General features: G+C 54.3%; 1 protein-coding gene across 2 annotated transcripts in view; it reads left to right on the top strand.

Moving 5' to 3' along the window:
* Positions 1–10,737, top strand: part of HTRA3 (HtrA serine peptidase 3) — a 33,855-nt gene extending 23,118 nt beyond the window's left edge. The window contains exons 7-10 of one of the 2 annotated variants that reach the window (XM_028485972.2): positions 6,231–6,279; positions 7,872–7,967; positions 8,867–8,986; positions 9,629–10,737. In XM_028485972.2, coding sequence (XP_028341773.1) covers positions 6,231–6,279; positions 7,872–7,967; positions 8,867–8,986; positions 9,629–9,794 — 431 coding nt within the window. In that variant the 3' untranslated portion in view covers positions 9,795–10,737. The remainder of the gene's footprint in view (positions 1–6,230; positions 6,280–7,871; positions 7,968–8,866; positions 8,987–9,628) is intronic. The other variant, XM_007109254.4, reaches the window with a different exon arrangement.
* Positions 10,738–13,776: the final 3,039 nt, after the last annotated feature.

Consider the following 13,776-nt stretch of genomic DNA (forward strand, 5'->3'; position numbering starts at 1 on the left):
CCCATCAGCACTGACCTCACCCTGGGCCCCAGGGAACACTCGTCCCCTGTCCCCAGAGCTGTCACCTCCCTGAGGACATGTGGACTAATGAAAGAGCCCAGCAAATTTTAGCTGAATGACTGAATTTATAATTTTAAAGCCTTCTGAAATTGACTGATGTTCACTTTTAGGGTTTTTTTTTTAAAATAAAAATACCAAATCATCCAAACCCAGTTAATCTAAATTTCTTGAAGACTAACCATCTTTTTATTATAGTGAGGGGATGTTAGTTAAGGTGTGCTTCTTGTTTCCATCTAGGGGTTGGGGGGCAGAGGACTCTGGGGGACTTTCAAGGTAAGAGTGGCCCCAGGAGTGTCTGGGGGTTCAGCCAGCCTTAGGACTAACGTGTACCCACAGCGGGTGATTGAGTTAGTGGGCTGGGCCATCCTAGGTGTCCACCCAGAAGGTACGCAGATAGTACACAAACTTATGCCCAGGACTGAGGGGCAGAAAAACAATGGTTCAGCTCAACTCCCTGAGTTGTGTGTGACCCTGGACTAGTCCTGTCCTTCCTGGCAGCCTCGGAGAGCTGGAGAGGGAGGAAAGGGAAGAGGGCCAGTTATGCTTACACGTAAGTCTAACCCTGACCACACTCTCCACCGTCATTCAACATGGTCTAGGAAGTCCTAGCCATAATAATGAAAAAAAAAAAAAAAAGAAAGAAAAAAGAGGAATCTAATGGCAGAGGAAAAAGGAAAACTGTCACTCTGTAGATGACGTGATACTCTATATAGAAAATGCTGAAGGCGACACCCAAAAACGAATAGAACCCGTCAGAAAACTCAGTTAAGTTGCAGGATACAACATTAATCTACAGAGTCCATTTTGGGGAGACGAGAGTCGATGCCGGAGACCAGTTAGGGGCCCACAGCAGCCTTTCTGGTGGCCAGGCTCGGGGGTGGCAGCTGTGGGGTGAGGGCTGGTTGGGTCCGGGATCTATTTTGAACTTGGAGCCAATAGGACCCGCTGGACCGTGGGGTGTCGACAATAAACCGCCATGGCGAAGGTCTGAGCAAGGGGGAGTGAGGGACGTTTCCTGGGATGGGGGCCCTGGGGCACATCAGAGATTAGTCTTGATGCCGAGAAGCCCAGGCGTGAGCGTCACTCTCGTGTCTGTTTGTTTGTTGAAGTGAGAGTCAGTTCATGTGGCGTACGGTTGACCGTGTGAAAATGTACCCTTCCCGGGACAGCATCCTCCCCCTTCAGGCAGTCACTTCCCCTCCCCGCCCGCACTGTTGTTTGTTACCGTCTTTGATGTACTTGCCTCACTTTGGATCAGCCTGGTTCCGTGACACGTTTAGAAAGAAACAGGGCACCCGGCCTCCCTCCAAGCCTTGTTTCCAGCATCGGACACGCATCACTTAGGTGATTTTCCAATAAGGACGGGAAGACGAAGGGTTGCAGTTATGATTCTGTTTCTGGAGAGCCCGCGAGTGGGCGGGGCCCGCTGCTCCCGGGTCGGTGGAGGGTGAGGAATCTCCTGCCCCAGGAGATCGAACAGGACAGCCACTGGGCTGACCCTGGGCTACGCTTCTCGAAGCAGCCGGTTTCTTCCTCTTTGGTAAGCGTGACCTTGGGGCTGTGAGCAAAGCTGACCAGCGGCCAGTACCCATGTCAGGAGCAGGATGGAGGGCTGAGGCCTCAGTCCCCGGGCCCTACCCCTTTCCTCTGAGGACCTCATCCAGTCTTGTGGATTTAAGTGCCATCTAGAGAGTGACTCCCCCAGATTTACATCTCCAGCCTGACCCTCTCCCCAAACCCTAGACTCAGATGTACAACTGCTTGTCACCCCCCCCACACCCCCACAATCTGTGTGTCCCCATCACCATTCCCCTTCTCAGTTATGGCAGCTCCATCCTTCCAGATTTTCCACCTGCATCCAATCCATCAGCCAGCCCTGCTGGCCCTACCTTGGGGATCTGTCCGTCCCCTACTGCCCTCTTGCCATCTCCAGCTCCACCCCCCACCAAGCCGGCCACCAGGGACACTCACCTCCTCTCTGCTCCTCTGTCCCTGCCTTTGCCCCCCACAGACTCTTCCCACTGCCAGAGGAGCTTCTTGCAAAATTTAAGGCAGACTGTGCCGTGTCTCTGTGCAAACCCTCCCCAGGCTCCACCTCACTGGGAGTAAAACCCAAAACCCAAAGCCCACCAGATCGATGGGGTCAGGGCTCCCACGTGCCCTGACCTCATCTCCCACAGGGTTCCACCACCTGGAACATCCATCAGTCTTCCTTGGTGAAATGTCTGTTTACATAATTTGCCCATTTTAAAAATTGGAGTTGTTCGTGTTCTTAAGTTTTGAGAATTCGTTATACATTCTGGATAGGATCCCTTTGTCAGATAAATGAATTGCAAATATTTTCTCCTGGTGGCTTGTCTTTTCATTCTCTTAAGAGCAGAAGTTTTGTAAATTTTGATGAAGTCTAATTTACCGATTTTTGTAAATGGATTGTGAGTCTAGTGTTATATCAAAGAAATCTTTGCTAACCAAAGGTCCAGGAAGATTTTCTCTTACATTTTCTTCCAAAAGTTCTACTTTGTGAGGTTTTAGACTTAGGACTATTATGTGCTTTGAATTAATTTTTAAAAATAGTGCCAAATATGAATCAAGCTATTTTTTCTTTTCTTGCTTTGGATATTCAGTTGTTCCAACATCATTTGTTGAAAAGACTGCCCTTCTTTACTGAATCACCTTTGCGCCTTTGTCAAAAAACAAAATGAGTATATTCTGTTCCACTTGTCTTTTTGTCCCTCTTTATACCAACATTACTGTCCTCTTTACTGTAGCTTTACGATGAGTCTTGCAGTCAGTCTTCCAACAGGTCTTCCTTTTCAAAGTTGCTTTGGTTCTTCTAAATCCTCTGCATTTCCATACAGGTTTTAGAATCAGCTAGTCAATTTCTACACCCCCCAAAAAACCCTGCTGGTATTTTGATTGGGATGTGCTGAATCTATAGATTGATTTGGGGAAAATTGTCATTTTACCTATATTAAATCTTCTGGCCCCTGAACAGAGATACCTCCTCACTATTTAGGTCTTCTTTGATTTCTCTCAGCAGAGTTTTCTAGTTTTTGGAGCACAGCTGTTACACATCTTTCATCAGATTTATTCCTAAGTATTTTGTAATTTTGATGCTATTCAAAATTATTTTTCTAAATTTCAATGTCTGATTGTTTGTTACTAGAATATGCAAATAAAATTGATTTTTGTATGTTGATCATAAGAGATCCTGCAACTTTGATAACTCACTGATTAGTTCTTTTTGGTAGATTCCATCAGGTTTTCTAAATAGATGATTATGCAGTCTGCGAATAAAGACAGTTTTACTTCTTCCTTTCCAATCTGAATGCTTTTTTTATTGCCTGGCTAGACCCTTCTATAAAAATATTGAATAAAAGTAGTGAGAATGGACATTCTTGCCTCATTACTGGTGTTAGGGAGAAATCTTCAGTTTTTCACCATTAAGTATGATGTTAACTAAAGGCTTTTCATAGATGTTTGTTATCAGGTTGAAAAAGATCCCTTTTATTTGTAGTTGTTACTAGGAGTAGATGTGAGATTTTGTCAGATGCTTTTTCTGCATCTTTTGAGATGCTAGTTTTGCTTTTTAGTATGTTAATATGGTAAATTTCATTGGTTGGTTTTTAAATATTAAACCGTCCTTGCATTCCTGGAATAAACCTCACTTAGTCATGACGTATTATCCTTTTTATATATTGTTTGATTTGATTTGCTGAAACCATTTAAAGATTTTTTTCTCATATATCTTCATGAGGGATATTGGTCTAGTTTTCTTTTCTGGTTTTGGTATTGGGATAATGAGTTGAGAAGTTGTTTAGGAAAAAAACTCACTCTGTCAGTCTCTTCTGCTCTCAGTTTTCTACTGCTATACTATTTCGCTTCTGACACATCTGGTCAGCAGTGTGTGGGGTTTCCCCACGCCAAGCTGGGTGCCTTACAATTTAACTCAATTTTGACACCGTCTACCTGGAGATAGCATCAGACCCCACAAGTTAAGAGCTCAGTCCTACAAGACTGCCCCCCTACCCTGCTTTCAGATGCCAATTACACACCTGTGACTATAAATCGGAATTATCCATGACCCCTTTCTCGGGTTGGATCATTTGCTAGACCAGGAAAACTGTTTACTCTCTAGATTACCAATTTATTATGAAAGGATATGTCTGAGGAGCAGCCTGATGAAAGAGATGAATAGGGCAAGGTATGGGGGAGGGGTACGGAGTCCTTGCTCTCTGGGTGCACTCTTCTCCTTACATGTCCACAGAGTCACCAACCCAGAAGCTCTTCGAACCCATCTTTTTGGGGGTTTATGGAGGCTCCATGACATAGGCATGATTGAATAAATCATTGGCCATTGGCAATTGATTCAACCTTTAGCCCCTCTCTCCTCCCCAGAGTCAGGGTAGGGAAGGCTGGGGCTGAAATTTCCAGTCCTCTAATTACGTGGTTGTTTCCTCTGGCAACCAGCCCTCCTCCTTAGGAGCTTTCCAAAAGTCACCTCATTAACATAAAGTCAAGTGTGATTGAAAGGGACTTGTTATGAATAACAGAAACCCATTTCACCTTTATTGTTCTGGAACTATTTCAGGAACTGAGAGCAAAAGATGCCCCCTGTAGCTCTAATCACTTTAGGAACTTACAGAAGTTTTAGGAGCTATGTGTTAGGATACTCTGGGCAAAGACCAAAATATATATTTCTTATTATAAGTCACAATGTCACAGAAGTACCATTTTCCATTTTCTAGAGCCACTTGTGTAGAATTGATATGATATCTTCCTTAAACATTAGTTAGAATTCTCCTGTGAGACCGTCTGGGTCTGAAGTTTCTTTGTGGAAAGATTTTTAACTACAATCTCAATTTCTTTAATGGATATAGGGCTATTGAGGTTATCTATTTCTCCTTGAGTGAACTTGGTAGTTTGGAAATTTCAAGAAATTTATCCAATTTACCTAAGTTGTCAAATTTATTGACATCGAGTTGTTCATATTAGTCTCTTATTATTATCCTCTTAATACATGTAGAATCTGTAGTGATGTCACCTCTCCCATTCCCGATATTGATCATTGTGTCCTTTCTCTTGTTTTCCTAATCAGTCTGGCTAAAAACTTATCAATTTTATTGATCTCAAGGAATCAACTTTTGGTTTTCATTTATTTTCTCCACTATTTCTGTTTTCTATTTCTTTGATTTCTACTCTTTATTATTTCTTTTCTTCTGCCTGTATTAGGTTCATTTGATCTTCTTTTTCTAGTTTTTAAGGAGAAAGCTGAAGTTATTGATTTGATATCTTTCTTTTTTGTCTAATATTGGTACTTTAGTACTATTAATTTCCCTCTAAGTACCACTTTACCTACATCCCACAAAGTTTGGTACATTGTATTTTCATTTTTATTCAGTTTAAAATACTTTCTAATTTCCCTTTTGATTTACCTTTAAAGATGGGTTATTTAGAAATATATATTTGGTTTCTAAGTTATTGGGAATCTTGTAGGTACCTTTCTATTAGTGATTTCTAGTTTAATTCCATTGTGGCCAGAGAGCATATTTTTATGATATGACATTTAAAAAATGTACTGAAACCTGTTTATGGTTTAAAATATGTAAATTCTATTTCTGGGTCTAAGTCACAGGCTGGAGCAGCTGGGGGCATAGAGGTACCATCTTAGCCTATTATGTGTATAGTGCTCCAACCAGAGGGCCTGCCACATGGTTAGAGCTCACTGGGTATTATCAATTAATATATTATTTATGGAGAAGGCAGGGGAAGGTGACGAGTTCAGAGCAGAGTAAGGTGCGTTTGGGGAACCTGTGGGATGGAGGCTGGAGAGAAGAGCCCCACTGTCCGCTGGGGTTTGGATGTGGGCCTTAGCAGGAGAGCAGATGTCAGAGCTGAGGTGGTTGGATGGTGCCTGAGAGGGTGAGGGTGGCACAAAGCCACAAGATTAGAGCCAGGACGTCTCCCAGCTCCTCAAGAGCAGCCAAGTGGAGAGAGGTAACTCTAGGTGCCTGATCACAAGGGGGCTGGGCTGGTCCAAGCAAGGTGGCTCCTGCTGCCTTCTACTACTGGTGTAGGGGGTGGGGGAATTCTGCCCCTGCCTGGCTCCTCGGCGGGGACAGAGGCTTTCACGGTGGCTCTAACCAAGTCCCGACATGCTCGGTTTCTAGACTGGAAGAAGCGCTTCATTGGCATACGGATGCGGACCATCACACCAAGGTGAGTGCTGAAGGACGCTGCCCCCTGCCACCCCTCCGTTCTCATCCCTCACCTCGAGCTTCCTCCCAGACCCTGGCCCCGACATGCCCGGCCACCTGCAGGTGCTCCAGCAGACCAGACACACTCAGGCTTCTGAGCCTTTGCTCAGGCCGGTCCCTCTGCCTGGAATGCCTTTCCCCTTTTGCCTGATAGGTTCCTTTGGCTTCCGTAGGACTCCATTCAGGTGCCCCTCCTCCAGGAAGCCTCCCAGATTAGTTTCCTGTGGCTTCCATAACAAATTACCGCAAACTCGGTGGCTTAAAACAGTAGAAATTCATTCTCTCACAGTTCTGGAAGCCCACAGTCCAAAATCAAGGTGTCAGCAGGGCCGCACTCCCCCAGGATGCTCCAGGGGAGGATCCTTCCTTGTACCTCCCAGCTTCTGGTGGTTCCAGGTGTTTCTTGGATTGTAGTTGCATCACTGCAAGCTCTGCCTTTCTCATCGCATGGCGTCTTTTCCTGTGTGTCTGTGTCCAAGCTCCCTCTTATTTCTCTTATAAAAACACCAGCCATTGGATTAAGGGCCCACCCTAAGTCAGGCTGATCTCATCTAGAGATCCTTAACCAACCACGTCTGCAAAGACCCTATTTCCAAACCAGGTCACGTTCTGAGGCCCTAGGTGGACATGAATTTTGGGGGTGGGAGGGACGCTACCCTACCTCCCCAGGCTACCCGAGTGGGAGGAGGTGCCTCCTCTTCACTTGCGACGCTGTGCTTCCCTCGCCAGCACCGCACTGGTCCCGTGGTGTCAGAGTTGCCCATCCTCGACCTTGACCATGAGCTCCTTGGGAGCAGGGACTGGGTCCTGCCCATCTGTCTGCTCCCCACCCCTCCCAGAACCCGGTCCACAGCAGAGTGGGGGCCTGGAAATACTAAGTGAGTGAAATAGAGAAGGGGGCGGGGAAGAGGAGGGAGAGGGGGGAAGGAAAGGAAGCTGAAGGGAAGAAAATGCAACGTCAAGGCCAAGGTTTGAAGAAGGAAGAGGTCACTGCATTGGGGAGTTCTGGGAAGAGATAAGCTCACCTGACTGACCCTCCCCCCCGCTCAGTCCCTAAAATAACCTTCTTCCTGTTTCAGCAACTGTCCACCTAGGGAATAAATCTGAAAGCAATTTGGAATCAAGACCAGTATGCCAACTGACCTTCTCAAGGTGTTCTTTCTCTCTCCCTATCATCCATCCATCCATTCATCCATCACACCATCCACCCAGTCTTCTGTCTCTCCACAGCCTCATTCACCCGTTGTTCCGTTCACCCTCCTCTACCTTTCCTTCCTTCCTCATCTCTCCTCCCCCCACCCTCCCATCTGTCTGTCCATCACCCTCCCCTCTTTACACTTCTAACCATCCACCTTCACCGAGGTTTCTCTTGAGGAGCCCATGTTGAGTAGGGGACACGGACAAGAATCGGTGACAACCCAGAGTGGTCAGTGGCAGGACAGGGCAATGTGGGAGCCCAAAGGAGACGCCTGGTCTGGCCTGAGTGGTGGAGAGAAGGAAGAGTCAGTTTAGAGGCTCAGAAGAAGTGCCTTAACAGTGGAACTGCCTTTTCAGTTTGGTGGAGGAGCTAAAGGCCAGCAACCCAGACTTTCCGGCGGTCAGCAGTGGAATTTACGTGCAAGAGGTGGTCCCAAATTCACCTTCTCAGAGGTAGGCTCCACCACAGGAAGCAGGGAGACCGGGCAGGTGGGTACAGGGCCTGGGCTGGGCTTCACTGATCTGCATGACCTTTAGCTTTCTGGCAGCATATGACGCAATGTGGAGTGGCAGGTGGGATTCTGGCCAGTCCTCTAAGCCAGAGGCAGGCTGGAGAGGGGAAGGCCGTGCCCTTCCTTGGCCCAGAATGTCCTTTCCTTGTGTCTGGGGAGAGAGAGTAGCAGAGGTCACCCCGAGCTGGGAACTCTGCGTCAGCGTGGCTCTCACCGGCCCAGTGGGCCAGCCTGGGTCTTTCTGGGCCAGTGTTCTCATCTACAAAACGGGCATGAGTCAGCCTACTCTTCCTGTCCCATGAGACAGTGTCAAGATCAAATGAAATAAAGCCTCGTTTTCTTGGAAACCATCAACTACTAGAGAAAGGTCGAATGTTGCAACACTGTGAGCTGAGGCAGGCAGTGCGGCGGGTGGGGGTCTGACGCACTTGCACGGCTGATCCTGTGCCCTAGACCAGCTCTGAGCAGGCACCTGCCCCTCCTCTGCCTCAGGGCTCCATCTGTGCAGTTGGGTGGGCTGCATCAGATCCTGCTTTTAACTGTAACTCCGGAAGCTGGAGATAGTCCACGCGGAGGTCTTGGGCTGCTGTAAAGGGGTGGGCAGAGTGCGGAGTGGAGCCGGGCAGGTGGGCCCCCCAGCCCCTGTGGCCCCTTCAACCCAGCAGGACCCCTCCTTTCTGTTCTGTGTGCTGGGCTGGAAGACGCGGACCCCTTGTGTCCTTCCGCCGTGAACGCAGCGCGCGTGCTCAGCCCGCAGCCCACCTGCAGTAACAACTGTTGAAATACCGAGATCCATGAAGCCAGAGAATAACCACCGCAACTCAAGCTCTTTATTCCAAGCTGCTGCAGCCCAGTGATTCAGCAGACAGCAGTCACCGAGAGCGGCCACACGCAGGGCGCCCCAAGAGCCAGACAGGGGAGCTCGGTGGTGATGGCGGCTGCCGCTGACCAAGGCTGCACGTGAGCTCTGCGTTCCACGTGCATATCCTCTCGGTTAATCCTCACCGCAGCCTGGGACACGCAGGCTGCTGTTCTCGCCCCATTGCTCAGATGGGAAGACTAAGGCTCGGCCAAGTCACTCCTCCGAGGTCACACAGCCCACACGTGTGGATCTGGGCGCTATCACCCATGCATCTAACCACGGTGCCACCCTGCCCGCCCTCTGGGTGGAGGGGAAGGTCAGAGCGAGTCAGGTGCAGAAAAGGGGGGCCAGCCCAGCTCGCTCTGTCTCTGACGGGAACGTCTTAGGTTAGAATCAACCCCCTGGACCTCGTAATTTGCAAAGCATGTTCCCACGTAGGGCTGTAGATGTGGAAACTGAGGCTCCAAGGGGCAGAGCACCTGGCCCAAGGCAGCCCAGCTAGGGAGGCTGCAGGCGGAACGTGACCCCAGCCCTTCTGACGTATAGAAGTAGGCCGACAAAGCGCTAGTCCGTTGTAGGACGGTGCTTAGCGTCTGGTGTGAGAGGCTGGCGGTCAGGGCCCTGTTCTTCCCTGTTGAAATGAATTTTCTTAAGGTGCTGCTGTTAAAGCCCGCTGTGCCCGGCCCCGGGCCCGGGCCTCTCGGGGCGGCGCCGTGACCATGTGTCTCTCCCGTCGGCAGAGGAGGCATCCAAGATGGCGACATCATCGTCGAGGTCAACGGGCGCCCCCTGGCCGACTCGAGCGAGCTGCAGGAGGCCGTCCTGACCGAGTCCCCGCTGCTGCTGCAGGTGCGGCGGGGGAACGATGACCTGCTCTTCAGCATTGCGCCCGAGGTCGTCCTGTGAGGCCGGGGCCCCTCCCTCCCTCGCCGACCGGAGCCCGCAGCCGGGACAGGGGCCAGCAGACGGGCTCCGCCCAGAGCCGCCGCCTCCCACGGGGTCAGGACAAAGGACCGAGGTCGGTCCTCTGCAGAGCCAGAGGCCTCCTCGCGGCCGTCCAGGGCCAGAGCCACGGGCTGGGCTTGGCCAGGGGTCCGCAGCTCAGCCTTCTGGGAGGATTGGCTCCGGCATCACGGTGCCCCTCGGGGCAGCCCAACGTCCCCCCACCCACCAAATGCTCCTGAGGGCCCTTCCAAGTTCCCAGATCTAGAAAACTCTTCTGTTTCCCCGGAGGAAGTCCCATCCTCTCTCCCGCCTTCCTGCCTTTGCACCTGTTGATAGGATACCTCTCTCTGGAATATGCCGGCTGGCCCTCCCCTCCCCTCCCCCCACCGACTCTCACCTGTTCAGGTCTCAGCCCCCCAGCCTCCTCCTCTCCCAGGTGCGCCTCCCCGGCCTCCCACACCCAATAGCCCAGCGCCCACCGCGTTGAACGACCAGGGCTGTCTGCCCGGCCAATCTGCTCCCCTTGAGGAGTCAGGTTTGGCGGGTCTGGCCCGGAGCTGCCACGGCGGGATGTCCCCTGGCTGTCCAGCCAAGCCCCAGGGCTTGGCGATGAGGTCCGCCTTCCCAGGCGCAAGGGAAGCTGGCAGGGAGCGGAGCGTGTCTGACCCCCTGGAAGGCCGCCCATCCTCCGGGAGGGGCCCCTGGGGTGGAGGGCAGAGTTCAGAGGAAGCTGGGGCCTGCGGGGGGGGGGGGGAGGGGAGGACGGAGCCGCTGCACCTCCCCTGGCTGCTCTGTGTGGAGCGGGACTCAGGGCATCGCCCAGGAGCAGGCGCGGTGCTCCCCTCTCCGCGGGGAGCCTGTTTCCAGGCGGCCCCGTGAGTTCACTGTGCAGCCCGGGCCCCCACGTTGCTTGTACTGTATGTTTCTCTACTGTATGGGAATTAAAGTTTACAAGCACACGGTCCTGTGCCAGCAGGGGCGTCTGGGACAGCCCACCCGCCGCTGTGCAGCTTCTCCTGACCCAGAGCTGACACACCCGTGGGCACGGAGACCCGGGGCCGGCCGCCTGGAGCACCCAGGCATCGCCACGCCCCAGCCGCCCCACCACTCAGCCCTGGCTCCCCACTTACTCCCAGCCCCCCGCTCCCCGGCAAGACCCCCCCCTTCCCCGTGCCGTGGCCTCTCCCCCCAGGCAGGAGGGTCCTGAGACCCCCCGACCTCCTGGCAGTCGGGCAGAGCCCTTGGGGAGGCGCCTGGCTGGCAGCGGCGAGTCCGCTGAGCGTGCAGTGTGTGCCCGGCCAGGCCGTGCGAGAAAGGCTTCCCTGCATCTGTGCTGTGTCATCCTCGCTGCAGACCACCCGGCAAGAGGGAGTGAGGCGGGACAGGAGGGACAAAGCTCGCTGCCCAGGCACTCCGCGGGGGCTGCCCCGGGATGGCGGGAGCTGGGAGCTTGCCCAGGGCCCTCCCCCGGGGGCACAAGTGGGGTTGTGAGGGTGAGGGGCGCCCAGCAGGGCTGAGAGGGAGGGGCCCGGCCCTGTGTCCTGGGCCACCGGCCCGGAAGGATCAGGGCCCCTTGGTTCCAAGCCTCCCAGAGCGGCAGGGTCTGCCGCCAGCCGGCCTCTGTGTGACCGCGGCCACCTTCTGCCTCGGGGGTGGGGCGGGGAGTGACCTCGGACTGCAGACTTCAAGCTTTTCCGAGCTCCGAGAGCCTGAGGTTCAATAGGTCCAGACTTAAATGACCCGCCGCGGGGCGAATCTCAGGAGACGGTCTCAGACGGCCGTGGCGGCAGCCAGAATCGTGCTCAGGACCTAGAAGGGCTCACAGGAGGTGTGTGGGGACAGGCATGCCGGGCGCTGGAGATGCTGAGTACGGCCAGCTGGCTGGATGGGGAGGGGGGATCGGACCAAAAAGCACTCAGCGCCCACACTCAGAAAAGAACCAGCAACTGTCACAGGCGGCTTTTTAATGGCGGCTCTGGGATCTGGTTCACCATCCCAGTTTTGCAATCCCAGGGCTCAGATGATCATGTGAACTGAGCAGCCTTCTCAGGCCCCACCCCTGGGCTGAACCCAGGCCCTGCTGCGGAAGGAGGGGGCCAGGCATAGAGGCAGCCCTGCAAGGCACCCCCCCAACCCCTGCCATGCCGTGGTCCCCACTGCCCGCCGGCCCGCCTGCCCCCTCCCGTCCACCCTGAGCTGGACTCCCACAGTTACAGCCCGTCCCGGAGGCAGCATCCTCCGGAAACGTCAGAGCCCGGCCCCAGAGCCTGGTTCGGCCCGCGCCGCGGGGCTGCCCCCCTCCCAGCCAGCCCCCATCCCTCCCCTCCCGTCCAGGGTGGGCCACAGTGTCCCCACAGAGCAGGCCCCGTGCCATCCCACCCCTCAGTCTAGCACAGCCCGAACGTCCGAAGGCTGTCCACCCTCTGAGGTCTCTGCTGTCACAGGCCGCCTGCTTTGCACCCTCGCAACGGCGCGCACAGCGTGGTCCTTGCTCTCCATCTTCAGCCGTCCCGAGCACATGCCCCGCGGCCACCTGGTCCCCCCGAGAGTAAGAAGCCCGGGGCTGTGGAAGCGGCAGTCCAGGGCGTGGCCGCTGGCGGGTGGGCCTGGACTTGGGCAGAGGGCGAGCTGGAAGCAGGGCACTGAGGGCAGAGCCTCAGACTTGACCAGGGCCAGGCACCTGAGAGGGATCTGGGGTCCGAGATCAAGGGGGTCCATCCGGTTCCTGGCGGGAGCGGCTTCCCAGCTGCCGAGGCAGCTTCTCCCCGTGTGCACACGTGGGGCGGGGGGCTGCCCATAGGGCCGGCGATCCCACCGTGGGGTCTCCACCCTCACCGAGCCCTGCTCAGCCCCAAGGCCCCAACTCTCCTTACCATGGCGCTGCGGGTAGGGCTTCAGCCTATCAGTGCGGGGGACACGGTCCAGTCCTTAGCACGGCAGCGGGGCCGGGGAAGGGAGAGAAGCCGACTGAGGCCTGCGGTGTTGGGCTGGTGGGCTCAGGCAACGGGCGGGCCCGGCTGAGACCCTCCGAAGAGCTGTGCAAAATGGAAAGCGGGGTGGTCGTCCACAGACCCCACCCTCCCTCATTCCAGGGGGCGGGGCTCGTGTCCGCTCTGCCCAAAGGGAGCCCCCAGGCCAAAGGCAGAGGGCGCGGGCCCTGGAGGCAATGCTGACAGCGAGCCCAGAACTGGCCCTCGCAGCTGCAGGTGACCTCAGAGCTGGGGCGACGTGGGGGAAACCGACAGCCCCTCCTGCCTGAGACTTTGAGAGACGGACGTCGGGCGTGCGCTGCGCGTGCCCAGCAGATCCAGTCGGATCACGTGCTTGCAGCGCCCCAGGCGGGTCGCCGGCTCCCTCTGGGCATTTCATGGAGCCGTCTTCCCCTGAGGCGTGGAGCTGGGGTGGACCGGGCTCCCTGAGCGTGGCCTCTGCGGGCAGCAACGGTGACCAATTCAGCAGCAACCCCCCTTCTCCACCGCCACCCGGAGACCCTCGGGTTTGGAGGGGAGGGAGGAAGGGGGCAGACGTGGGACCCAGCCCCGCTGCCCAGAGAGGGCGGGGTGAGACCCATCTGTCCCTAAAGCGGCTTTGCTGCAGTAAGTGCTGAATTAAATGTCACGTAGGGCACTTCCCCGGCGGTCCAGCGGTTAGGACTCGGCGCTTTCACTCAGGTGGCCTGGTTCAATCCCTGACCCGGGAGCTAAGACCCTGCAAGCCGCATGGCACCGCCAACAAAAACCGTCACACAGAAGGTTCCCGACTCACAGTCTGGCCCCAAAGTGCCCAAAATGTCACTTCACACCCGCTCGCTCCCTGCCACCAGCTCCCTGGGTGACATGGCTCCCCTACCCTCCGTGACCTCAGGTTGTCCCTGTGTGAAACGGGAGGTAGGAGCTGGGGCTCTCAGCTCAGGAGTCAGCTGGGCCTGGGCCGTGGTCTCGGC

This window comes from Physeter macrocephalus, unplaced genomic scaffold, assembly GCF_002837175.3.
Source record: "Physeter macrocephalus isolate SW-GA unplaced genomic scaffold, ASM283717v5 random_559, whole genome shotgun sequence".
NCBI classification, from domain to species: Eukaryota; Metazoa; Chordata; class Mammalia; order Artiodactyla; family Physeteridae; genus Physeter; species Physeter macrocephalus.